Below are 26,121 nucleotides of genomic sequence, written 5' to 3' on the forward strand. Positions count from 1 at the left end.
TACCCATAAAATATATTTTGGAATAAGATTACAATGAAGATTTTGTACTTGAGCAATACCAGAGGGACTGTACAAAGCCGAAGATGAACAAGTGAAAAATCATGAATATCAGCCTGACAGTGAGTCACTTCTTGACAAATGGAATTAAAATCACGAAATGAGCATCAATACATGTAAGAAAACAATTGTTATGGATTCGCAAGTGTGGACACAAATGAGGGTGTTTTAGGTGAGAAAATATGATTCAGACCATTACCAACTGGTCTGAATCATATATATAACCATTCTTGCACTCAACCTGCAAGCAAACATGGCTACATTTAATGGACTGACTAATGGTAATGGACAAAGTGAGCAGCTGGGGAAAATGCCAGATTACCCTCCAAATCAAAGGGCCCAAAGAGAACATTTACAGGTAGATAATCTCTGGCATATCTTGTTGAATTTAATTGGTGCCTTTTAGATTAGTTCCTGTTTGATTTGTATCCATGGTCTAGTCACATCTCACCATAGGCAATTTATTGCAGACCATTTGTTTTCATAAATCTTTATCAATATTGCCAAATAAAATTGGAGCAGAAAGAGCACTGTCCTGCTTCCTGCACAACTTGAATTGTAACTGTGATATCTGTATTTCTTCAGATTGGTTTAGGTATTCTTAAATTCAGCTTTTTACTGCACAAGACTGCAAATGTTTAAAAACACAATGCCATTAACTCAGCACTAGTAGTCAGTCTTTATTCAGATCATGAAGACTGAGTTTGAAAATGGAATTGATACCCAGGTGCAGAAGGAAGTTGTTCCTCAAAGCTTGCAATTTCATTGTCCAGGAGGTGTAAATCAAATTTTGACTCTACAGCTGAAGCATGATTGAAGAGAACGTATAATGCCCCGAGTATGAACAAATCTTGTATTCCATGAGCATGGATATAATTCTCAAAATCAAAAATGATGTGGGAGAGTTTGTGAAAGTTAAGCTACAGAGCACAATTTTGATTCTTTCAATGGAATAAGTATAACAAAGGCATCATTTGCAGTTTGATTTTTGGTCTTTTTATAACTAACTGCATATTAAAAACTTTTCACTCTACAGGGCATTCTGAATTCGCTGTTTCCTGGAGATGCTATATTTTTCATTTCCATGCAATAATTTAAACTTTATCTGTGTTCAGCCCTCATTTATTTACTGGACTCAACTTAAGATCAATTTGAACATTTATTATGGTAGGGCCTCTAATGGGTGCTAAGATCAAATTATAAATCAAATATATAAATTATAATTTCATGTTAGTATACTTGAGCCATTCTAATACAAAAGTTCTTTGTCATTTCATCATTCGAATTTTCAAATAACAATCATGTTGTTCTTTAAAGGGAAAAAAAAATCCAGTCCACTTTTTAGCACGTGATGTATCCAGCTGATTATAGCAATCCTAGAATGTCTAATTGCAGAATTAGACAGTTTGGCCCAATTGAATCACCACATCTAATTCAAACCAATGCTTCTATTCACTTTCTAGCCAGTTTAATATTCCTATTTTAAAATCATGTAATTCCCCTTTTACAGACTATCTCAAGACAGTTTATTGTCGAGAATTCCATATTCTAACCAACCAAGCCATAATGTTTTTTCGTAATCTCCCCTTTTAATTATTGTGATTATTTTAAACTTCCTATTGATAGCCTGACTTGGCAACAATCCAGGTCTTATTATAAATCATTTATAATTCTTGTAACCTCTCATTAGTTTTTTTTTAACTTGCTTACTTTTATGTATTATACACAGCCATGGTCTCTAACAGATAAGTCAAGATCAATTGGTTGATGGCAGAGTCTGAAATAGTTGATCTCACTGTTTGCCCACGTATCTCACCATGCACAATATCAGTCGTCAAGTGTTTCCATTATTTTTGCTGCTGGAAGCTGGGTGACAAAAGAAAAGTGCAAGCTGTTAAAGGGCATTGCCAGCTTGTTGAGACAAGTTTCACTTTTTAGTGCAGGGTAAAGTAAGTTTTTTGTGGTGGCATCCAGGCAAATGAATAAGAAATATCTTAGGAACTGATGATGAGTGAAGCCAGTATGTTACGGTACTAGAAATATTAAGGGACTATTCAGCTCATCCGGACTCTGCAAAGCAGTTCAGCTAGTCCCACTTCTCTGCCCATTCTCTCTCGACCTGTGTTTTTTTTTTTTCCCTTTTCACGTGCTTACCTGATAGGTCCATTGTAGAACAAAGAAAATTTACAGGGAATGTTGCCGTGCCCCTCATCCAAATGCAACCAACACAAGCTGACCAGGGTACTGGATGCAACAGATGTGACCTCCTGTGCCTTCACACTTTGAAAACAGCCAGCAGTTATATGGATGATCCAGAGGCCTACCTGCAGCATGACCAGTGGCAGAGTTACGTTACAAACAAGATGAAGAAATAATGTTCAGCGATGAGCCTGGACTATCTTAAACAAACAAAAATATGCAACTTCGCAGAATTTCTGTTCACAACTAGAAGAAATGAATGTCTTGTATATCACCAAAATATACAGATTGTTAAGGGAAATTTGGAACAACGCTAAACGATGATGCACAGTAAATTCAATTTTCCCTTGAAGAGCATGCTTTGGGTAAAGAAAGTTGACGAGCTGAAGATCATTTTGAAAGCTCAACAGGCTTTTTTTTTTCTAAACCAGCAGCAAAAAGGAAGGCCTGCATTGAAGCATTATTTTGCTTTTGTCATCTGGCAAAATGCAAATCATTCACTGGGTAAATAATTAAAGAAGAAATGGCTGTGATCATTGATATTTTATACAAAATCTTTTAGAGCAAAGAAATAGTAATGGCTCTGCTTTATTAAGTCATTACTTGACAAACTCACTGCTGACTACAGTGAAGTAATCCTCCATGCTGATGTGGGTTAATTAAGTCAAGGGAAGATCCTGCAAAGATTTTTAGATCTGATGCCTGAAATTGTCACGTTTGTTAAATCAAGGTATGACGTGCAGTGGGCTGTTAGACAATGCAGGGTTGCTCGACTTTGGATTCATTACAGAGATAAAATCAAAACTGAACAGGCTGAACTGTGAACTGCAACAACAGGACAGACATTTAGCAGATAGGATCAGTGCTGCAAATATATTTTAAAATGAAACTGAGTCTGTGCATCTCCAAATAAAACTGCAACACTTCCAGAGTCTAAAGAAAATGTCAAAGATGATGAAAAATGGTTCCATCCAGAAAACATCTGCTAACTTCCTCAGGTGTGCACAGAGGAATTCAATAAGCGATTTTTGGAAACTAGTTGCAATGGAACAAATTGTCACGTTTATTTCAAATCAGTTCTTTCAAGTATGTGTTAGTGTGTTGGTTTTCATCAGTGGAATCATTTAATGGAGATAATTGCTATACAAATGATAGTGAGCTCAAAGTTAGTTCAAAAGACAGTGATTTTTGATGAATCATAAACAGAAAAATACCCACTCCTGTCATCCTATGCTTTTAAAGTGAAAGCTTATTTTGGCTCCACATTTCTCTCCCAAATGAAGATTATCAAATCCAAGTATTGCACCCACCTCTCAGATACCCATTTGATAGATTGTATATGACCAGCAGTCACTAACTACAAACCAGCCTTCAAGGCACTGGCAGATAATATGCACTTGTAGGTAGGCTGAGACTTGGTCAGTAGAGGGTAACATGAATAATCATATGTACTTAATTTTAGATTAATTTATATAAATTACTTGGGTGTGAACATGGGAGGTATGGTTAATAAGTTTGCAGATGACATCAAATTTAGTGGTGTATTGCACAGCAAAGAAGGTTACCTCAGTAAAACAAGACTTTGATCAGACGGGCCAAGGAGTGGCAGATGTTGTTTAATTTAGATAAATGTGAGGTGCTGCATTTTGGTTTGGTAAGGCAAGTCCGGGCAGGATTTGTACACTTAATCGTAAGGTCCTGGGAAGTGTTGTCAAACAGAGACCTTGGGATGCAGGTTATGGTTCCTTGAAAGTGGAGTCGCAAGTAGATAAGGTAGTGAAGAAAGTGTTTGGTATGCTTGCCTTTATTGGTCAGTACGTTGAGTGCAGGAGTTGGGAGATCATGTTGTGGCTGTACAGTACATTGGTTAGGCCACTTTTGGAAAATTGCATTCAGTTCTGGTCTCCCTGGTATAGGAAAGATGTTGTGAGACTTGAAAGGATTAGGAAAAGATTTACAAGGATGTTGCCAGGGTTGGAGGGTTTGAGCTATAGGGAGAGGCTGGATAGGTTGGGACTATTTTACCTGGAGCGTCGGAGACTGAGGGGTGACCTTATAGTGATTTATAAAAATCATGAGGGCCATGAATAGGTTGAATAGCCATGATCCTTTTTTCTAGGATAGGCGAGTCCAAAAGTAGAGGGCATAGAGGGGAAATATTTAAAAGGGATCTAAGGGTCATTGTTTTGACACAGGGTGGTGTTTATATGGAATGAGCTGCCAGAGAAAGTAGTGGAGGCTGGTACGATTACAACATTTAAGAGGCATCTTGTGCCCATCAGATTAGAAAGGGTTTAGAGGGGATATGGGCCAAATGCTAGCAAATGGAACTAGATTAATTTAAGATATCTGGTTGGCATGGGCAAGTTGGACCAAAGGATCTGTTTCCATGCTGTGCATCTCTGTGACTGTCTTTGACACCAAAACTTAACCATTTATTCTTCTCTTTTTAGATGGGTAGATACTGGATTGTATTTAAATTCAAAGAAAATCTCGAGTTTAAAGATATTGGAGACCACTGAACATGCAAGATGCATGTTAAATTATGCTGCACCTTGTATTTGTGTTGAGAATTAACAATCACGTGTCTTTGGCCATGGCGCAAACAGTGGCATACCCAAAAACATACAAATTAGGAGCAGAAATAAGCCATTTGGCCCTTCAGCCTATTTTGCCATCCAATAAGATCTTGCCTGATCTGTCCATGTTATGTGGACCATGTCTTTTTTTATTTTGTGGTGTTGAGAAAACTGGGCTGAAGTGAGAGAGCTATTTTAAAACTAGTATTTGAAAGCATGGATGCCTGTTCTGAAAGTGAGTAACCTGACAACCATTGTAGGCATTGTGTGAACAATTGTCTGAACAAGCAGATGATTTGGAGCCAAAGGGGTGTACAGATGCAGATTTTATTGGTAACAAGAAGTTGATTCATCTATGGACAAGTGACCAGTTATTGATGACTGAGTCCTTTTGCCTGCCAACAACTGTGTGATTTGTTTTCTGATAATTGAAATGCTTGGAGTTGGGAACAAGTTAGAGACAGAAGTGTTTAGTTTTTCCCCAGCTCGGGAGTGGGCTCTCTGTTTGCTGCAGTCAAAATACACTGTAAACTTGAAGAAAACCAACTTATAACAACTGTTGTGGGAAAGATAAAACTGGGACTTTTAACTTATAGGTCAGGTACTTTTTATAAGTTAACCAGTCACCTTGTGTCTTATCGACCACTGGAAGCTTCTGGAGGAAGATGACGAAGGCAACGTGTTGGCCAACAGAGGATTCATAAAGATAATCTTAGTAATAGAATCTTGCAACAAAAATGGCCTTTCCAGTTTCTCCCCTCTGCCATATGACCTTTTTGTTTTCTGTGTATGTGTGTGCTTTATAAGGAGATTAGGGTTTTAATTCATGTTATATGCTGATGGTTTATAACTGTTTTATCTTTACACTGGAGTGTAATTACTTGGAATAAATAGTCATTCTTGTTCAATACAGAAACTTGGCCCATGTTTTCTATCAATGGGTCTGAAAGTCTGCTAAATTGGGGAACTTGGCAATCTTTGACGATTACGGGAATAGCGGGGATCAGTTTCCAGTGTTCTGTCCCAGTGAGTCATAACCGTACTCGAGATTCCACATACTCATCTATCTCCCGATTTACCTTTTTTATTCCATTGGCTAACAAGAATCTGCCTACTTCTGCCTTTTAAAAATATTTAATTGCCCTGCCTCTAGACCCTTCTGTGGCATTATTCCAAAATTGAACAACCCTTTGGGAGAAATAAAGTTCCCCTTATCTCTGTCCTAAAAAGGCAAGCCCTAGTTTTAAGTGTCCCTGTTTCTGACTGACCCACAAGAGTAAATGTTATTACTATGTCCACTTTGTCAAGATTATTCAGGATGTTTTAAACTTCAATCGAATCAGTGTCACTCTTCAATTGTGAAAACAGGCCAAGTCTGTCCAATTTTTCCTTTATAGTACATCCTGCTTGTTACAAGTACCAATAGTAAACGTTCACTGCCAATGCCTCAGCTAAGAAAAAAGTAAAACTGGTTTCACCCTCCGTCTACACATTCTGGAATAATAATGTTGTCTGTGTGCCTACAAACCAGTTTTTTACTTTGGAATTTGGGTGGCAAGTCATCCTTTGGTTTTAATATAATTATGATTACTCTTTTGTTTGTTGATCTTCTGAGTCAAGCCAATTGACCATCTGTTGTTACTTCAGGCATTCTCCAAGTACTTTTGTGGATTCAATTTTGTTCATATTATTAATGTTATTTAATGAACTACGTGGTCAAATTTGTCGGCTGGTATTTGTATTAGCGGTTACAACAGAAAATTGTTATATACTTCACTGTCATTTTCCCTGCTTTCCTTCTACAGTATTTTATTGCAAATGAAAATATTTCTAACGAAACCTTGGAACTATACAAAGTGAAGTATAACCCTTACCCTGCTGTTCATCCACCTAACGGGGCTTTTAACCCAGATGAAGCAAAAAGTTTAGTCAACAGGTTTGAACAAATGCAGAGCAAATTCTTGGATAGTGGAGAAGGTAAGCAGTTACTTCTGATTTCATGTGTTTTCTGCTATTTAATTATTATCATGTTTATCATATTATAATCATGGATTGAAGGATATACCAATTTTGACAGTTCAGTTTTTGCAAATGAGTTCAGGAAAGGATGGGAGAAACTGCTTAGCTGTTGACAGGTAAATATTTATAGATTAGTTATGACTCTCCTTGAAGGGAACAGAAGAAAACAATTTGTCAAATGTCCAAAAGCCATCTGTTTTGCTGCCTTTGTGAAGATCTTTTGCAAATATATTTCCTTTTGGTGGATTGGGACATTGAACAGTTCAACCCGCCACCATCATCAGAGACATCACTTTTTTTGTTGTCAGATGGAATTTTGTCAGCGATGAAGCCAGGGTACACAGTGTTGTTCTGAAAGAAAGCTGCTAACAAAGAGCTAGTAATCTGTAGTGGGAATTTCTGCTTTCAAAGGTGGTTTAAACCTTGTATTAAATGTTTGTCTTGGTTTTCAGCAGCACTGGTATCAGTGAGCGGGTTGACAACCAATCGACTCAAGTTTTCACACACAGCAAATCTGGCTGGTTAAAGGACTTGTCCTTCACCTTCTTTAAAAACTTCTTTTTTAGATTTTTAAACATATTAGGATAGAAGCTAAAATTAAGATGCAATTTTGTTTAAAGTGCAATTCTTCCTAGAATCCTCCCTCCCTGATCAGGTTGTGGTGGCTTAGCTAGATCTGCAGTAAATTCTGAAGCACCTTCAGTTCTGTTGCTGGAATGTTATCAGGGCTCGTAGTCTTTGCAGTATCTAGTGCTGTTTCTAACTGCTAACTGTTTCTTGATATCACACGGAGTGAGTAGAATTGGCTGAAGACTGGCATCTGTGATGCTGGGAACCATTGGAAGAGGCTAAGGTAGATCATCCGCTCCACACTTCTGGCTGACTCCAGTGAGTTGTTTAATTGTCCACTACTAATCACGACTGGATGTAGCAGGACTGCAGATCTTAGATCTGATCTACTGGTTGTGAGATTGCTTCACTCTGTCTTTCACTTGTTGCTTGGCCTGCAAGTAGTGCACTAATTTTAGTTGTAGTGTGAACATATTCTGTGGTAAGCTCATCTCATTTACTGAACTCTAACATATTGGAGAGTGTGTTTGTTGACTATTAAGTCTCAATGAAAACTGAAAGAACTGTGGATGCTGTTTATCAAACAAAAACAGAAGTTGCTTCCCCCTTCTGAGGAAGGGTCACTGGAACCAAAACATTAACTCTGATTTTTCTTCACAGATGCTGCCAGACCTGCTGAGCTTTTCCAGCAATTTCTAAAAGTCTCTTAATGAGAATCTATTCTTTATTGATGCCTTTCAGTCATACAGGTTACATTGTGACAAGCTTGACTTGCTTTTCATTGTTGTTTTTTTTTAAGATTTAATTGGTTTAATAGGAATATTACCTGTATTAAACAGGTTAGGGTAACGAATATTTCGGATTTGCAAATTTTAGAAGATAGTTAAAATTATCTATAAACTTACATTCTAGCAACTATAGTATTTTACTTCTGCAATATTTTATGTAATTAAAATCTGGTTTGTTTGCTAGATTTCTAGGGTAGTTGTTCTTTTCATGCACGTTCTATTCCTTGTGGTGTTTTTGGTGATCTCAGCTGAGGTAGATCTAATGATCCTACAAATATTTGGGCCAGCATAGCAACTGACATTTCGTATAAATGTGAACTTTCCTATAAAAATGGTTTGATATATTGTATCAGAGATAGTAGGAACTGCAGATGCTGGAGAATCCGAGACAACAAGGTGCAGGGCTGGATGAACACAGCAGGCCAAGCAGCATCACAGGAGCAGAGAGGCTGACGTTTCGGGCCTAGACCCTTCATCAGAAGAGGGGGAGGGGAAGGGGGTTCTGAAATAAATAGGGAGAGAGTGAGAGGCAGATAGAAGATGGATAGACGAGAGGATAGGTGGAGAGGAAACCGACAGGTCGAAGAGGCGGGGATGGAGCCAGTAAAGGTGAGTGTAGATGGGGAGTTAGGGAGGGGATAGGTCAGTCCAGGGAGGACGGACAGGTCAAGGGGGCGGGATGAGGTTAGTCGGTAGGAGATGGGGGTGTGACTTGAGGTGGGAGGAGGGGATAGGTGGGAGGAAGAACAGGTTAGGGAGGCGGGGACGAGCGGGACTGGTTTTGGGATGCGGTAGGGGGGAGGGGAGATTTTGAAGCTAGTGAAATCCACATTGATACCATTGGGCTGCAGGGTTCCCAAGCGGAATATGAGTTGCTGTTCCTGCAACCTTCGGGTGGCATCGTTGTGGCACTGCAGGAGGCCCAGGATGGACATGTCGTCTGAGGAATGGGAGGGGGAGTTGAAATGGTTCGCGACTGGGAGGTGCAGTTGTTTATTGCGAACTGAGCGTAGGTATTTCGCAAAGCAGTCCCCGAGCCTCTGCTTGGTTTCCCCGATGTAGAGGAAGCCACACCGGGTACAGCAGATGTGCAGGTGAACATCTGCTTGATGTGGAAAGTCTTCTTGGGGCCTGGGATGGGGGTGAGGGAGGAGGTATGGGGGCAGGTGTAGCACTTCCTGCGGTTGCAGGGAAAAGTGCCGGGTGTGGTGGAGCTGGAGGGGAGTGTGGAGCGGACAAGGGAGTCACGGAGAGAGTTGTCCCTCCGGAAAGCAGATAAGGGTGGGGAGGGAAAGATGTCTTTGGTGGTGGGGTCGGATTGCAGATGGCGGAAGTGTCGGAGGATGATGCGTTGGATCCGGAGGTTGGTGGGGTGGTACGTGAGGACGAGGGGGATTCTTTTTTGGTTTTTATTGCGTGGACGGGGTGTGAGGGATGAGTTGCGGGAGATGTGGGAGACACTGTTGGGGGCGTTCTCGACCACTGGGGGGGGAAGTTACGGTCCTTGAAAAACGAGGACAACTGAGATGTACGGGAGTGGAATGCCTCATCCTGGGAGCAGATGCAGCGGAGGCGAAGGAATTGGGAATAGGGGATAGCATTTTTGCAGGAAGGTGGGTGGGAGGAGGAGTATTCTAGGTAGCTGTGGGAGTTGGTGGGCTTGAAATGAATATTGGTTTCTAGCTGGTTGCCCGATTATGGAGACAGAGGTCCAGAAAGGGGAGAGGTGCTAGAGATGGTCTAGGTAAACTTAAGGTTGGGGTGGAAGGTGTTAGTGAAGTAGATGAACTGTTCGAGCTCCTCGTGGGAGCACGAGGCGGCACCGATACAGTCATCAATGTAACGGAGGAAGAAGTGGGGTTTAGGGCCGGTGTAGGTACGGAAGAGGGATTGTTCCACGTAACCTACAAAGAGGCAGCCGTAGCTTGGGCCCATGCGGGTACCCATGGCCACCCCCTTTGTCTGTAGGAAGTGGGAGGAATTGAAAGAGAAGTTGTTGAGGGTGAGGACGAGTTCGGCTAAGCGGATGAGGGTGTCAGTGGAGGGGGACTGGTCGGGCCTGTGGGACAGGAAGAAGCGGAGGGCCTTTAGGCCATCTGCATGGGGAATGCAGGTGTAGAGGGACTGGACGTCCATGGTAAAGATGAGGTGTTGGGGACCGGGGAATTGGAAGTTCTGGAGGAGATGTAGGGCGTGGGTGGTGTCACGGACATAGGTAGGGAGTTCCTGGACCAAGGGGGAGAAAATGGAGTCCAGATAGTTGGAGATCAGTTCGGTGGGGCAGGAGCAGGTGGAGACAGTGGGTCGACCAGGGCATTCAAGTTTGTGGATTTTGGGAAGGAGATAGAAGCGGGCAGTGCGAGGTTGGGGAACGATAAGGTTGGAGGCTGTGGGTGGGAGGTCACCTGAGGTGATGAGGTTGTGGATGGTTTGGGAGATGATGGTTTGGTGCTCGGGGGTGGGGTCATGATCAAGGGGGCGGTAGGAGGAGGTGTCGGAGAGTTGGCGTCTGGCCTCAGCGATGTAGAGGTCAGCGCATCATAGTCCAACTGCGCCTCCCTTGTCCGCAGGTTTTATGGTGAGGTTGGGATTGGAGCGGAGGGGTTTTTCAAGGACCGTAACTCTTTCCCCCCCCCCACAGTGGTTGAGAACGCCCTCAACTGTGTCTCCCACATCTCCCGCAACTCATCCCTCACACCCCGTCCATGCAATAAAAACCAAAAAAGAATCCCCCTCATCCTCACACATACCACCCCACCAACCTCCGGATTCAACGCATCATCCTCCGACACTTCCGCCATCTGCAATCCGACCCCACCACCAAACCCATCTTTCCCTCCCCACCCTTATCTGCTTTCCAGAGGGACCACTCTCTCCGTGACTCCCTTGTCCGCTCCACACTCCCCTCCAGCTCCACCACACCCGGCACTTTTCCCTGCAACCGCAGGAAGTGCTACACCTGCCCCATACCTCCTCCCTCCTCCCCCATCCCAGGCCTCAAGAAGACTTTCCACATCAAGCAGATGTTCACCTGCACATCTGCCAATGTGGTATACTGCATCCGCTGTACCCGGTGTGGCATCCTCTACATTGGGGAAACCAAGCAGAGGCTCGGGGACCGCTTTGCAGAACACCTACGCTGGGTTCGCAATAGACAACTGCACCTCCCAGTTGCGAACCATTTCAACTCCCCCTCCCATTCCTCAGACGACATGTCCATCCTGGGCCTCCTGCAGTGCCACAACGATGCCACCCGAAGGTTGCAGGAACAGCAACTCGTATTCCGCTTGGGAACCCTGCAGCCCAATGGTATCAATGTGGATTTCACTAGCTTCAAAATCTCCCCTCCACCCCCCACCGCATCCCAAAACCAGTCCAGCTCGTCCCCGCCTCCCTAACCTGTTCTTCCTCCCACCTATCCCCTCCTCCCACCTCAAGCCGCACCTCCATCTCCTACCGACTAACCTCATCCCGCCCCCTTGACCTGTCCGTCCTCCCTGGACTGACCTATCCCCTCCCTAACTCCCCACCTACACTCACCTTTACTGGCCCCATCCCCGCCTCTTTGACCTGTCTGTTTCCTCTCCACCTATCCTCTCGTCTATCCATCTTCTATCCGCCTCCCACTCTCTCCCTATTTATTTCAGAACCCCCTTCCCCTCCCCCTTTTCTGATGAAGGGTCTAGGCCCGAAACGTCAGCCTCTCTGCTCCTGTGATGCTGCTTGGCCTGCTGTGTTCATCCAGCCCTGCACCTTGTTGTCTTTGATATATTGTGTTGTTATTAATGAAGATATTTTTATTATTGTTTTACATGAGCCTTTTTTTGCAATAAATTCATTTTCAAAAAACTTTTGCTTTACTATCTTGCTCCTTTTTAATTGAATGTTATCTTTGTTCTACAGCTTCTACAGAAGCACATCAGTTTGCACAGTTACAGATACTTTACAATGCACGGGGAAGGCACTTAGAGGAAATGCAGCACAAACAGGAAGAGTTTGCCCGTGAGATCAGATATTTGAATCACCAGCTTGCAATGACAAAAGGTAATGTAACAGTGTCTAAATCTCAGGAGGTGTAAGGTATACTGTTACTATTCCATTTAAATGATAGGCATTCTTGTTTAATTGGTAATATTCTCTTAATAGTGTTAATCTCAAGGAAGTACAGAATATTTACATAAATCATTTAGCAGCTAGAAACATTTAGATGCTATCAATTTGGTAATATTACTGTAAATGTGCAGGTTAGTTAAAGGGGTTAAAGAGAATATCCCACGAACAGTCCATTATTTTATGTGGAGACACGAGCGAAACAGAACTTCTATGTGCAAGGCATAGGACAGCCAAAAACTTACAGTTGACTAACTACTTGTGAAGTATTAGCACTGTTGTTTTGGAAGTGTAGGCAAAAGCACCAACCATTTTTTAAGGTTTTGTAAACAAGATTAGTATCATGTAATTTTATTATTCAGTGGTTTGGTTGAGGGGTGACTGTTGGCCAGGACACAGGGAGAAATATTTAACTTTGAGTATGGAAGCTATTTTTCACCCGAATAGGTGGAGCATCGTTATAATATTCCATTCGTTAAAACAGCTACTGTAATGCAACACTTCTGCAATATGACACTGAAGTGCATAGCTTATGTAATTGAACCATGGGGTTTAGCTGCCAGTCTGTTTGCTGTGTTACTATTTGAGGTGAATATGCCACTAATACTGCAAATTGTAATGTAAATGGAAAGGAAGTAAACCACTTTTCACTAAACTGTCTGGTGTCTTACAGGTGAAAAAGATGGTGTAGCTATTAGTTGTCAGGAGTTGCAGAAGTTACTTCAAGATGCAAAAGAACATGAAGTTCAGCTGGAAGGCCAAATTAAAGCATTGGACTCCAGAGTTCAAGACTTGAGTGCCAGTGAGGAAGAGGCAAGTACAAAGAATTTTGTTTTCTCTATATCTGCAACTCTGTACGTCCTTGTGCTTAACTGCAATAAATTAAACACTAATGCAGAATTCAAATCAGGTTAACTAAATAGTGATTGAACGTTCACGTTTTGCCAATTTTACATTTCTTTAAAAAGGAATTAAAGCAAGGTTTTGATGTGTAAAGAACATTTCTGACTCCTCAAGATAATGGGACTCCGTTGTCAAATAATTTAGCACAAAACTTTGGTTTGTGTGTTTTAATCTTTATCCCCAGAAACTGGAGTTAGAGTTTTACAACACGGAAGGAGGTCCATCTGCCCATCGTGTCTGCACCAGTCACCAAGCACCTATCCACTCTAGTCTCATTTTCCAGCATATGGTCCATAGCCTTGTATCCTATGGTGCTTCAAGTGATCATCTAAATACAACTTAAATGTAACGGTTCCTGCCTCTGCCACCCTTTCTGGCCAGGAATTGCAGATAGCCAACACCCTCTTTACTTAAATCTGTGCCCCCTGGTATTGATCAGTCTATTGTAGGGAAACGTTTTTTCCTATGTACCCTATCCACGTGCCTCATAATTTTGTGCTCCATAAGGTGCGAATGTGCATTCTCTGCTCTAATTAAAATAACCCCAATCTATCTAGTCTCTCCATAGCCGGAATGGTCCAGCCCAGCAATATCCCGGTGAGTTGCCTCTGCACCTTCTCTAGTGCAATCACATCCTTCAGTGTAGCAACTTGAACTGCAAACAATACTCCAGCTGTGGCCTAACTCTACCTTGTACAGATCTACCTTAAGGTCCCTGCTGTTGTATGTAATGCCTTCACCAATAAAGGCAAGTATCCCATATGCTGCCTTAACCACTTTTATCGATCTGTCTTGTTGCCTTCAAGAATCTGTGGACGTGCAAACCAAGGTTTCTCTGAATTTCGTAGGGCCTTGCCATTCATTGTGTGCTCCCATGCCTTATTAAACCGCCCAAAATGCATCATCTCTCCTCTTTTTTTTTTTCAGGATTAAATTCCATTTGCCATTCTTCTGCCCAACTGATCAGCCTGTCTTTCCTCCTCGCTATTTACCACACTGCCAATTTATGGTAGGATCTTTGAGCTTGCTGGTCAAACCTCCTACATTCATGTCTAGTTCACTAATTTATGCTACAAACAGCAAGGGATCTAACACTAAACCTTGCAGTATGACACTGGACACAAGCTTCCAATAACAAAAACAACCTTTAACTGTCATCTTCTGTCTTCTGCAACTGAGTCACTTTTTGGATCCAGTTTGTCAAGTTGCCCTGGATCCTCCTGAGGCCTTACCGCCTTGACCAGTGTCCCTTGCGACACTTTGTCAAAAGCCTTACTAAAAGTCAGTGTAGATGCATGCGCTGCACTACTCTCAACCACACAGCTAATCACCTCCTTGAAAAACTCAATTATATCTACCAGACATGATCTCTTTTCCCCCCCACCCCCCATGACAAAGCCATTCTGACTATTCCTGATTAACCTTATCTTTCCAAGTGGAAATTAATCCAATCCCTCAATTCTTTTCCATTAATTTTCCTACCTCTGACATTAGTCACTGACTCGTAATTCCCTAGTTTATCCCTATAATGGTACTGCATTCGCTATCCTCCAGTTCTCGAATTTGAGATTTACGGAGGATGTCTAGACATGAGAGAATTATGGTAAAGTGAGAAGCTTGACCCGTGACTAAAAGAATCATCCTAATTGGTTTCCTTTTATGAACTCCAGTTGTTCTCTTACAGGTATTCTGTCTCACCACTTCCCTTTTGACATTTGCTAAACTTAGATGATCAAGTATGTCTGGGCACTGAATGAGGAAATTCTCTCTGATGTTAAAGGAATATGTGATTTTGTACACTTGATTTTATGTAATGATAGAATCATGCAGTTTTTCATAAGTTTAATTATGTAGTTGTTCAAATATGATTGTGTGTGCTGTCTGCACAGCTAAAATGTGCAAAATGGTGGTGTGGTTATATTGTGTGAATGCTGTCAACAGAGTGAAGCTAATGTTATTTATGCATTCAAGCCCCACTCTGAGATTTGTGCACGTAATGATGCAATGAACTGTTGTCTAAATTTGTCTTTAGAAATAATATTAAGCTTTTCATGTGGATGCTAAATATCCTATGGTATTGTTCAAAAAGCAGATGTTAATCTCATTGCTGTTCCAATTGCTGCTTTCAACTACATAACAATAAAATTCGCAGTTTAAACATAATAACAACCTTTGCTTTGCTGCTGACTGCAATGTCACAGCAATTACTGTTTATCTGCCAATGGAGATCTAATGATCTCTCTGGTATTGATGGCTACTTTCTTGACATGACTTGGTGCTTAATTCACAATACAGCATACCTGACACCCAAAAAGTGGTGTTGTCAATCTGCCTAAGCAGCCAAAAGCTTTGATTTAGTCTCACATGACAGACTAATCTCTACTTTTCTAATAATTATTTTAGAGAACAAAATAATGATTAGAACGTGAAATTTATTCAAGCTGAAAAATCAAGCTTGAAAAAAGTTAGTTTTTAAAAATTACATTTTTTAACTGTATGATGAAAATGATTGACGTTCCCTTGTAAAGGATTGGTTTCACAGGGCTGGAACAGTTGTTCAGCAGTCTGGATGGTTTTAGAAACCCAGGTACATATCTTCCAAAAAGACTTTCAGGGAATTTAACAGACATTCTGACCTGAAAAGAGAGGCTCTTATTGATTCTTGTCACAGTTGATTGTGCACTTCATGAAGTTCAACTGCACAGTTTGTGGAGAAGTATGGTATTACAGACAGCAACTTCTGGATTTCTGCACTTGGATACAGAGATTGCTATCAGTCTTTGAGGAATGATGGCAAATACTGATAGCACTATTGTTGCTTTGGCAAAATACAGGCCATTGTTAGTATTTAAGGTGAAATGTATATGGTCTCTTTTTTGTTTTATCTTTGTTCACAGTCCTCAAGATTTAACTTTCCTTTGTTTTATTCTGTTGGGTGATGGTTGTTAGTGCTGGGAGTCAGTACATTTTCATTTCTGGCATCCAGTATTAGTGTGGCACACGTTACTAGATTCCGAGGAAAGTCTCCTCTACTTTGTCCCATCTTCTGCCACAGCTCAATCTCTGGCTACCAGTTCTATTGCACCAGTAAGACATTTATTTATTTGCTTTCATTGCCAACTTATCACTTTCAGGCCTTTGAGTGAAATTGCTAAAGACAGCAATTTTTATGATATGATCCTATTCTTGCTAGAAATTAGTTTGAGATATATAAACCACATTCTACATTGGCCCATTTATAAGTGGCAGGCACCCAACGGGGCTGAGCTAAGTTAAGATTCTGGAACTGTAAATCCTTAATTCACTGTTCCATTCTATTTACATTTATATAGTCGAAATACTTTATAAGATTGCAAATATTTACTACTACTAACCTCTTTGGGGGGGGAAAGAATCACAGTATTGCATGTAAAACAATTTTTTTGGACCGTTACCTGGAAAGGCATAAACTCTTGATTTGGTTTCCTGTGACTTGTTCTCATTCAAGTTTGATGTACTTTATTTGCTCCTTCATAAACGTAATGAACTGTCAGGCATCAGCCTTTACTGTGACCATACTTGATTGTCGTTGCTAGAAGATTTGAATCACATTTTGACTGCCTGTATCCTCTTCGAGATTGGCGGAAGAGGTAAATTTGTACTTCCCCAGAGGACCGTACCGTACTATCCTTGAATAACAGCAACAATGTGTAAAATCCTCTGCCTATATTGTCCTAATGGAATTCATGCTTTTGAATCTGAATCATTATTTTATATTCTGCTCAATTATACATGTTGCTGGGATTTCACTGCAGGCGATGAAGAACCAGAAGATTGCTGAGGCAGCCATGGAAAGTATGCAACAACAGCTGTCTGAGCTCAGTCGCTCAGAATCTCTCACTCGTGTCAAAGAGCAGCATGAAAGTGTCATTTATGCACTCAAGCAGAAACATGAGGAATCGACCTTGGTCATGCAGCAGACACTTGATGCAACAAGCATTGCTTTGGAAGAACAGGTTAGAAGTTAACCCATTTGTTTGTGAAGTTTTGTACTGCACTGCTGCAATTATTGTACAAGTTTGCCTGATAAAAATAATTACCTGTTTAAAAATATATTCTTTCAAATAACATAGACATACGATTGGATCGAGCAATAAAAGGGAATGTTTTTCAATGTAGGTTCTGGGACACAATAAAAAGGAAAGTAAGCCTGAATTATGTCAACTGAAACATAATGAGATGTTTGTGTACATCTTCTAAATACCACATCATTTTTAAAAAAAAATGATCTTGCAAAATGAATTTTGTGTGTGCTGTGCTTACAGTCATCTATGTTTGAGAGTCACTTGCTAAGTTCAAAATGTTAAATGATGATTAAACTTCCTTTTTCTCTTTATTGACTTCTGTCAGCAAGAGAATTGTAAGCAACTTCAGGAACAAGTCAAACAGTTGGAAAGGCAACAAGAAGCAGCAAAGTTGGAGAAAGCAGAAATAATTAATGGACTGACTCGAAGTTTAGAAGCAAGTCAGCAGCAGTGCAGAGATTTATTGCAAACAGGTTAGGAACCCATGAAACAACATAATTAAACAAATGCAGCATCAAAACTGCAGAGTAATCTTTTGTGAATGTATTTACTTTCTGTCAACCACAATTTTTGATTATTCTTATCTATAACCATGTCACATTTCTTTAGTCACCATGTTTTACAGAGACTTTGTAATAGTTTCGTTGTCACAGTATTGCTGTTTTTGACCCAGAAGTGGTGTGGAATTTGTTTGGGACAGCTAAGCCTTCCAAAGCGCAAACACTCAAGTGGACCTTTAATCTTGTAGAACACAGTCTCCAACTCATGATCGAGTTAATACTGGTTTAATGTTAAATTCCGGCACTGTAAACTATGTTGCACATATGTTCCAGGTTCAGTGCAGGAGATCGCTCAGCTTCGGATCCAAGTTCAGCAAGTTCAGTCTGCCAAGAACATAAGTGATAGCATGAACAAAGCTTTACAGGTTGTCACTATTTTGTTTTTATATTTGTTCATGGGTGCGGGTGTTGCTGGCTGGGCCACCATTTCTTGCTGATCCCTAAATGACTTGAGAGGATGAATGTACCATGCCTTCTTGAACTACTAGGTCATTTGATACAGTTACACCACAGTGCTGTTACTGAGGGACTTCAGGATTTTGACACAGTGTCAATAAAGAAATGATATATTTCTAAACCAGGATGGTGATTGGCTCAGAGAGGAATTTGCAAGATGTAGTATCTACCACCAGTGTCCTTCTAGATGGTAAAAACCGAAAGAACTGCAGATGCTGTAAATCAGGAACAATAACAGAAGTTGCTGGAAAAGCTCATCAGTTCTGGCAGCATCTGTGAAGAAAACATCAGCGTTAACGTTTCTGGTCCGGTGACCCTTCCTCAGAACTTCCTCAGTTCCTAGCCTCTGAGCTGCTCTTTTAGCTTCTGTATTTATATGGCTAGTCTAGTTCTGGTCATTGGTAACCTCCAGAATATTGACAGTGAGTATTCAGCAACATTATTGCCATTGAATTTCGGAGTGATAGTTAGATTTTCTCTTGTTGGAGGTGGTCTTTGCCTGGCATGTATGGTGTGAATGTTATTTGCCATTTGGCAGCCAAAGCCTAGGTAATGTCCAGATCTTGAGGCTGTGGACACGGACTGCATCAGTATGTAAGGAGTTATAAATAGTGCTGAGCATTTTGTGCAATCCACAGTCAACATCCCAACTATAGTCTTTTTATGATTGGGGAAGGTCATTGAAGCAGCTGAAGGTGTTTGGACCAAGGGCATTACTCTGAGTGATTGGGGTGTGATTTTCCAGATCAACTATTCAGAGATGTTATATCTACACTGAGAGATGAAGTGTTCTTGAGCAGGTCCCTACCTCTGAGCCCAAGAAGTCTGAGTTCAAGTCCCACCTGCTTGAGAGGTGTGTAATACCACCACTGAACAACTTGAATTAGATACTATCTAGCCTGAGTGATATCCTGGAGCTGAGATAACTGACCCCTAACAGTCACAGCCATCTTCCTTTAAGGTAGATGTGACCCCAACCAGTGGGGAATTTTCTCCCTGATTCCAATGGACTCTAGTTTATCATGTACAAGTATTATGATACAATAATGATGTACGATTTGACGTTTTCTAGAATTCCTGAGTTGATATTATTGAGTGAGAGTAAGCTTTTTACATCAGTGGAATCGATTTGATTTTCTATCTATTTGAATATTCAAACTGAAATATAAGGACTCTACTTCGACAGGAACACACCATTCTTGTTTACAGCAATTTTAAAATAATAACCACTTGAGATGTGATTTATACTGTTTATGTTCTTGTGTTGAAACTTGCCAAATTTACTTCTCCCTACTTTTGGACTTGTGTCCTTCCATTGTGCCCAAATTAGCTCTTGGAAAGTAATGAGTGTTTTGTCCCTTTAAATTTGTGTGAATTGAAATCATAACTTTTATTTTCATTTGTTTAGGAAGAACTGGCTGACTTGAAGGAACAGATTACTTTTTATGAATCTGCCACTAAGATTAGCGTTCTTACTAAAGATATGGCAGAAGAATTAGAACTTCCATTATCAGATTCCTATATGGATCTTGGTATCAAGAATGGGAAGTGGAAAATGCCCAGGTTCCAAAGGTAGAATCTGAAATTAATGTGCAGTTATAGAATTGTGAAGTGCTAGTTGCAGTCTTTCATCCTTTTTTAATCTGTTTCCACATGGTATCGTGCAAAATGCTTAGATTTTTTTAAACTTATGGATTTATTATGCTATGGAGTGTTATGATGTGATGTTTACTGAATTTGGCTCTCCACTATTTTTTGAGATGCATTTATCATGAATTTAGTTTGACATATTAGCCTGTATTTTCAAGTCGTCATGTTGTCACCTTTTACAATCAGTGAAATGCTCCATTTGGCTAAATTCGTATGTGACAAAAACCGGACGACTTTCAGGTCTGGGCTGATACGTGGCAAATAACATTGTTTAGCATTTCCATGGCATGAATGACCATCTCTAACAAGAATCTCATCACCTCTACTTAGTATGCAAACAGAATTACGAGCTCTGAATCGCCTACGCGCACAGCATCCTAGAGGCCGTCACTAGCCTACTACAGGACTGGACCAAAAGCTAGGTATTCTGCAGCAAGTAATTCTCAAAGTCTTTTAACCACATATAAAATGCACATCATGAGTGTACTGCAGTGCTCTCCATTTGACTGGATGAGAATTCCAACAACACTACATTGTCCAGTTGGCTTGATAGACATTTCATCCACCACCTTCAACATTCCACTTCAGTGGAGCATTGTGACTGTGGTGTGTAACATCTACAATATACACTACAACAAGTTGCCAAGGATTTTTCAACAGTGGCACCTAGAAGGACATGTCAGTGCATATGTGAACTGCCCTACTTGCAAATTTCCCATCCAAATCCTGTTTATTTTGATCTGGAAGTGTGGTACATCTTTTTCATCAATGCTGAGTTAAACTTTGGGAACTCCCTAATGATCAGCACTGTGTCTAAACAGCATGGATTGTTGCTTCTTCCCAGAGTTAGCCCATCATCAACTTCTGAAAGGCAGTTAGGGATGGATTATGAATGACAGATGCATCCAATGAACAAAGCTTTTTGTTTTAAATAAATAAAAAGTAGTAGGATGTAAGAAGAACCACTAGTGTTTTTTAAAAAAATTACCGTTTTTGGTTGCAGAGCTCCCTCCTTCTTTGGCACTAGCTCCATAGTGGTCATTCCAGTGATGGTTTAAAATAAACCCTCCTCTGTTGGGGTAAACTACGCGTTTCTCTTTTGTTGATGAGATTCTGCTGCTTGTTATTTGCCATATTTCCCTGTAGGAGAGGATTCTTTATCAGTGAGCGTTGTGCAGTCCATTTCTTTGGATCACATGGCTATCATTGTTAAGTGTGGCAACGTGTGAAAGTTGCACAGTGTAGTGTAAGCTTGCAATATTTCTATCTATAGTAGCTGAAATAAAGCTATGAATATAAGGTGTGACTCATGATTTTTGTTAGTAAACAATGGAAATGTGCTGCAGATGTGCAATATTGGATGCCTGTTGTACACTTAGAGGAAAGTAGCATTTGCAGATGTTTTTGTTGGCATTCACAACTCGTGATGAAATTATAAAGCCTTTTATGGTACTGCATCAAGTTTTTTTGAAGCTCAACCCTAGCATCAATTGCCATGGCTTTCTGGCCCCAGTGCCTTTGCAGAATTATCTTGAGTCTTCTGGCCCCCTAATGGATCCCCTCCTGTCTGCTAAAGCTCAGGGAAACATCAGAAAATCTTGGACCATACACTCTTCATCCTGCTTGGCTTTTCTTACACTGACTGTAATAGTATCTGCTGCAACCAGAATCCGTCGTCTCTTTAGGGGATGCCAACCTCTCAAGTGGGGGTCATCTGCTGAGGCATGCAGCCAATTGTCACTGTATTTAGTGTTGGCTGGATGTAGACGTCACAAAAGCAGACAAAGTCTTGGAGTGCTGGCAGCATTGGAAGTATCAAGTATGGGCTTATTGCAAACCATAGCCCCTGGAAACAGGAATGGCGGTTATCAAACTTTGCACCTTACTCTTTGTACTCGGGCTTGCACTAAATGGGCAGCGTGATAGTAAGTCATTAACGGGCAGTATTCGCTGTTAGCTTGCAAAAGTGAGGATCACCATGTTTAAAACAGATCTTCTACTTTATGGTGGGTTACTTGTGTTCTAGTAGGTATTGTGGAGGTATTTTCAGCCAAGACTGAGATAAATAATAAGACAAATGTACAAGTCTTCAGGATAGATTTTGGCTATGAGCGTTTCGGTCAAGGCTAAGCAAGATACCCAAGTGGTGTTTTTTAAATTTACCCTTTCTTCTCTGCTTGTACCGCTTCTCTAAGCTCAATACAGCAAGGTTGCTCTGACAAGGTGTTGTCTAAGGATGAGATAATAATGGAACTGAAGTCTGAACTGGAGCGAGCACTCAGCAGCATCAGAACAAAACGTCATCAAGTGACTCAGCTTCAGCATGAAAGTAAAGAAAGTCAAAAGCAAATAGCTGAGATTAAGGAGCAGTTGCAAAATGCTGAAAAAATGGCAAGAAGCCATGAGGTCGGTTGTATGATTGATTCTTTTCTCAAAGTATAACATTTGGTTAAAAAGTATTAAAAATGAACATGTGTGCACCTTATTCCATTGACCTACTTATAACATCATTATGAGCAAAATTTAATGCTTCAATCCTCCAGATATTACAAAAATGTTACTGAGTTAACCAAATTTAATGTCTTATAATCATTGAATGTTTGTTGCCATTAGTACTTTGAATTGAATAGATGTCCTTGATGGATTTAGTGTCTTTGTCACATTTAGTATTGAAGTTTCCAAGGAGTCTGGTTAAGTTTCAATGTTAATGAAATACCCAAAGCCTGGATGTATTTGTCCTGTTTTCAGAAGACCGTGTCCTGCATATAAATATATTTTAGCTTCTAGCAAGCATAAATGAACAACATCACGAACCCTATAGATATATTTAGAAGCAATTTAAGATTCGTCAGCCTTCCTGCTCCTCTGATGCTGCTTGGCCTGCTGTGTTCATCCAGCTGTACACCTTGTTATCTCAGATTCTCCAGCATCTGCAGTTCCTACTATCGCTAAGATTCATTCTTAGCTCTTTCTGGAGTATACAGCTGGTGCTGACCAATCTTAAATTCACATTTGACATTTCTCATTGTTTTGACTTCTGTAAGCATGAGCTGCCTGATTATATCAAACAGCACTTACCTGAATGCGTACAGCTCCCAACTCGCGAAGCTTGACATATCCGGAACAAAGTAGCTCACTTGATTTGACACCACATCCACAAACATCCACTCTGTGCATCACCAGTGCTCATGTGTCATCTATAAGATGCACTGCAGAAATTCATAAAGCTCCTTAGACAGCACCATCTAAACCAATAACCATTACCATCTAGAAGGATGTGGGCAGCAGCTACATGGGACTGCTACCACCTGCAATTTCCCTCCATGCCACTCCCCAAACTGACTTGGAAATATATCACTGATGCTTCAGTATCACTGAATCAAAATTCTGCAACTCCCTCCTAATGGCATTGTGGGTCTGTCTAGGACAAATTGACTGCAGCAGTTCAAGAAGCCAGATATTACAAAAATGTTACTGAGTTAACCAAATTTAATGTCTTATAATCATTGAATGTTTGTTGCCATTAGTACTTTGAATCGAATAGATGTCCTTGATGCCACTGGAATGGGCGATTTAAATGCTCGCCCAGACAGTGAACCACTCAGCCCACGAGTCAGTCATTCAACATAGAAACAGACCCTTCAGTCCAATTCAACTGTGCTGACCAGATATCCCAATCTGACCTAGTTCCATTTGCCAGCATTTGACCCATATCTCTCTAAACCCATTCATATACCCATCCAGATGCCTTTACAAAATTTAAATTGTACCTGCCTCCATGACTTCCTCTGGCAGCTCATTCCATAGATGCACCACCCTCTGTGAAAAAGTTACCCCTCGGGTCCTTTCCAAATCTTTCCCCTCTCGAGGAACTATGCACCTATACCTCTAGATCTCTCTGTTTGGCAATATTCCCCAGCGTCCTACTATAATTAATGTATACTGCCAAATTTCACTATATTATACTGACCATGTTCAAACATTCAGTGCTTGCAAAATTGTAACATGTTGAGACTCCTTGCTTACTACAATCTTCATCCTTTATAAATTTCAACTTATTCAAACTTTTGCCCATTCCTGTCTCACTAAGCTTGGTTATTTTTATTGTTGTCACATGTCTATTGGTTCTCCATTGTGGTAAATTTTAAAATACCTGTCCACAAACTTCTCTATGAACTTGTCCCTCTGGCACTGCAATTTTCTTGAGCACTTTGGACAAGACAAAAATGCCTTTCTGACCATCATGGCCCTACACTCTGTTAGTCCTTCTTTAAATCCTTCTGCATTCCAACTTTCGCTACACCTTTTTAGAAAGGTCTTCCTGACCTCGCTGTCTATTGGATACTTTTTTTAGTGTTTTGGGATTTTCTTTGAGTCTAGAGGCATGTTGGGTTTTTTGCACGTTTGATTCGCATGCCTTACTTCAGACTCCTGACGCAACTTATGAATTCTGGTGTGGCAGGCGACTCCCATGCAGATGTTAGCAATACTTTAGAGATGTTCTCAAAGAATACCCCAAGAAGTCAAACATCCTTTCTGACTCATGGGAGTCCCTAACTTGTAACTGATCAAGATGGAGCAGGTTCATTCTGGAACGCACCAAGAGTCTTTGTCAATATAGGTGAAATCTTGTAACAACTCATCTACCTGATCCTCCAGGCACTGCCACCACTTGTGGCAGATTCTGCAGATTATGAATTTGAACTCCACAAGCAGTTATTCTTGAGCCCAGTTCCAGGGACTGCTAAGAGAAAGAGATAGCTATTTGTACTTCACATGTGCTACACATGTTAAAAAATTGATTCCTGATGACTCTTTGAGTTATTTTTCTTAATTTTGCTGTGTAGCATTCTTGAATTTTAGGTGGTTTTTTCTATAACTTTTAGTTTCAGATATATTTTGTTTTTGGCGATGGGGAATGTTTACAATAGCAGAAGTTCAATCTGTCACTTTTTGTCTCATGATTGTGTAACATCAGCTAGCCATTGATGATGGAATATAGAATGGACGCATGTCTGTGAAATGTTAATGAGTAGATTAAGTCTTTTTGTATTCACCAAATCAGCTGCTATTAGAATACTCAAAGCTATAAAACTGAACTTATTTGTATGCATTCAGGTACGAGCCAGCACATTGGAAAAGCAACTGGAAGCTGTAGGACCCTGCTCATCCACCTCTGAAAAGGCCCTTCAAGAAGAAGTTGACAAGTTGCGATGTGAGAACCAGGCTCTACGCAAAGAAATTGAGGTGAAAACAGAATTGCAGCTCAGTACAAATTTTCAATGGATGTGCAGCTAAACTATTGCATTTCTTGATTTAATCCTTCTTTAAAGCAGAAACCACTGTCTTCTTCTGTAGGATAAACAGCAGCAGATTGAAAAATTAATTGATAGTGAAAAGCAATTTAAAGAAGCAAACCAGGAATTGTATAATGAGATGCGACAGATGATTCAGGACTTTGACCAGGATAAGCAAGAGGCAATTGACAGGTACAATGTACAGCCATTAGTTGAACAAAGTAGGCAAAAATATTTGTGTATGTTGATTCAGCCTCTCATGCTCATTTGAACTTCAGAATTAGTTACAAAAGTACATAAGATAATTTGTGCAAGAGTTAAATGCATTAAAATCTTTGTTTTGTAAGTAGGACAAAGAATTATCTTTTTTTACTAATGTAACATTGCAGATGTCAGCGAATTCATCAGCAGCATCATGAGGATTCCAAGTGTCGACTTCAGCAGGAGTTGCAGGAACAGCATGAATTGGAGAAAACGCAGCTGACTCAGTTCTATAAACAGCAGATCATGCAAGTAAAGTGAGTTTGTGATAGTATTAACTCTGTAAAGTCTTTGCCTAATTTCAATTCAGATTTGATCAAATGTCTGTTCACTTTTATACACAGTGTTGACTAGTAGAAATTACTAACTGCTAATATAGCTACAGTAACACTTCAGTTGCATTCATATGCACTCTCAATATAGGGAAATGTACCTTATAAAATGATAGATGATTTTAACCAAGAAACCGAAGTGCTCGATCAAAAGAGACGCATGTTGTTCCCTAATAAAAATCAAAAGGACTGCAGATGCTGTAAATCAGGAACAAAAACAAAGTTGCTGGAAAAGCTCAGCAGGACTGGCAGCATCTGTGGAGGAGAAAACAGAGT

General features: G+C 40.5%; 1 protein-coding gene across 1 annotated transcript in view; it reads left to right on the top strand.

Annotated features, from left to right (window-relative positions):
* Positions 1–26,121, top strand: part of LOC109919979 (centrosomal protein of 152 kDa) — a 55,862-nt gene that overhangs the window by 16,145 nt on the left and 13,596 nt on the right. Inside the window, exons 5-15 of the mRNA XM_048615730.1 lie at positions 6,641–6,812; positions 12,116–12,256; positions 12,996–13,135; positions 17,020–17,220; positions 17,615–17,762; positions 18,123–18,214; positions 19,714–19,877; positions 22,151–22,361; positions 25,074–25,202; positions 25,314–25,444; positions 25,642–25,765. Of these exons, the coding sequence (XP_048471687.1) occupies positions 6,641–6,812; positions 12,116–12,256; positions 12,996–13,135; positions 17,020–17,220; positions 17,615–17,762; positions 18,123–18,214; positions 19,714–19,877; positions 22,151–22,361; positions 25,074–25,202; positions 25,314–25,444; positions 25,642–25,765 (1,653 nt within the window). The remainder of the gene's footprint in view (positions 1–6,640; positions 6,813–12,115; positions 12,257–12,995; positions 13,136–17,019; positions 17,221–17,614; positions 17,763–18,122; positions 18,215–19,713; positions 19,878–22,150; positions 22,362–25,073; positions 25,203–25,313; positions 25,445–25,641; positions 25,766–26,121) is intronic.

The sequence above is a fragment of the Rhincodon typus genome, chromosome 33, assembly GCF_021869965.1.
Source record: "Rhincodon typus isolate 14 chromosome 33, sRhiTyp1.1, whole genome shotgun sequence".
NCBI classification, from domain to species: domain Eukaryota; kingdom Metazoa; phylum Chordata; class Chondrichthyes; order Orectolobiformes; family Rhincodontidae; genus Rhincodon; species Rhincodon typus.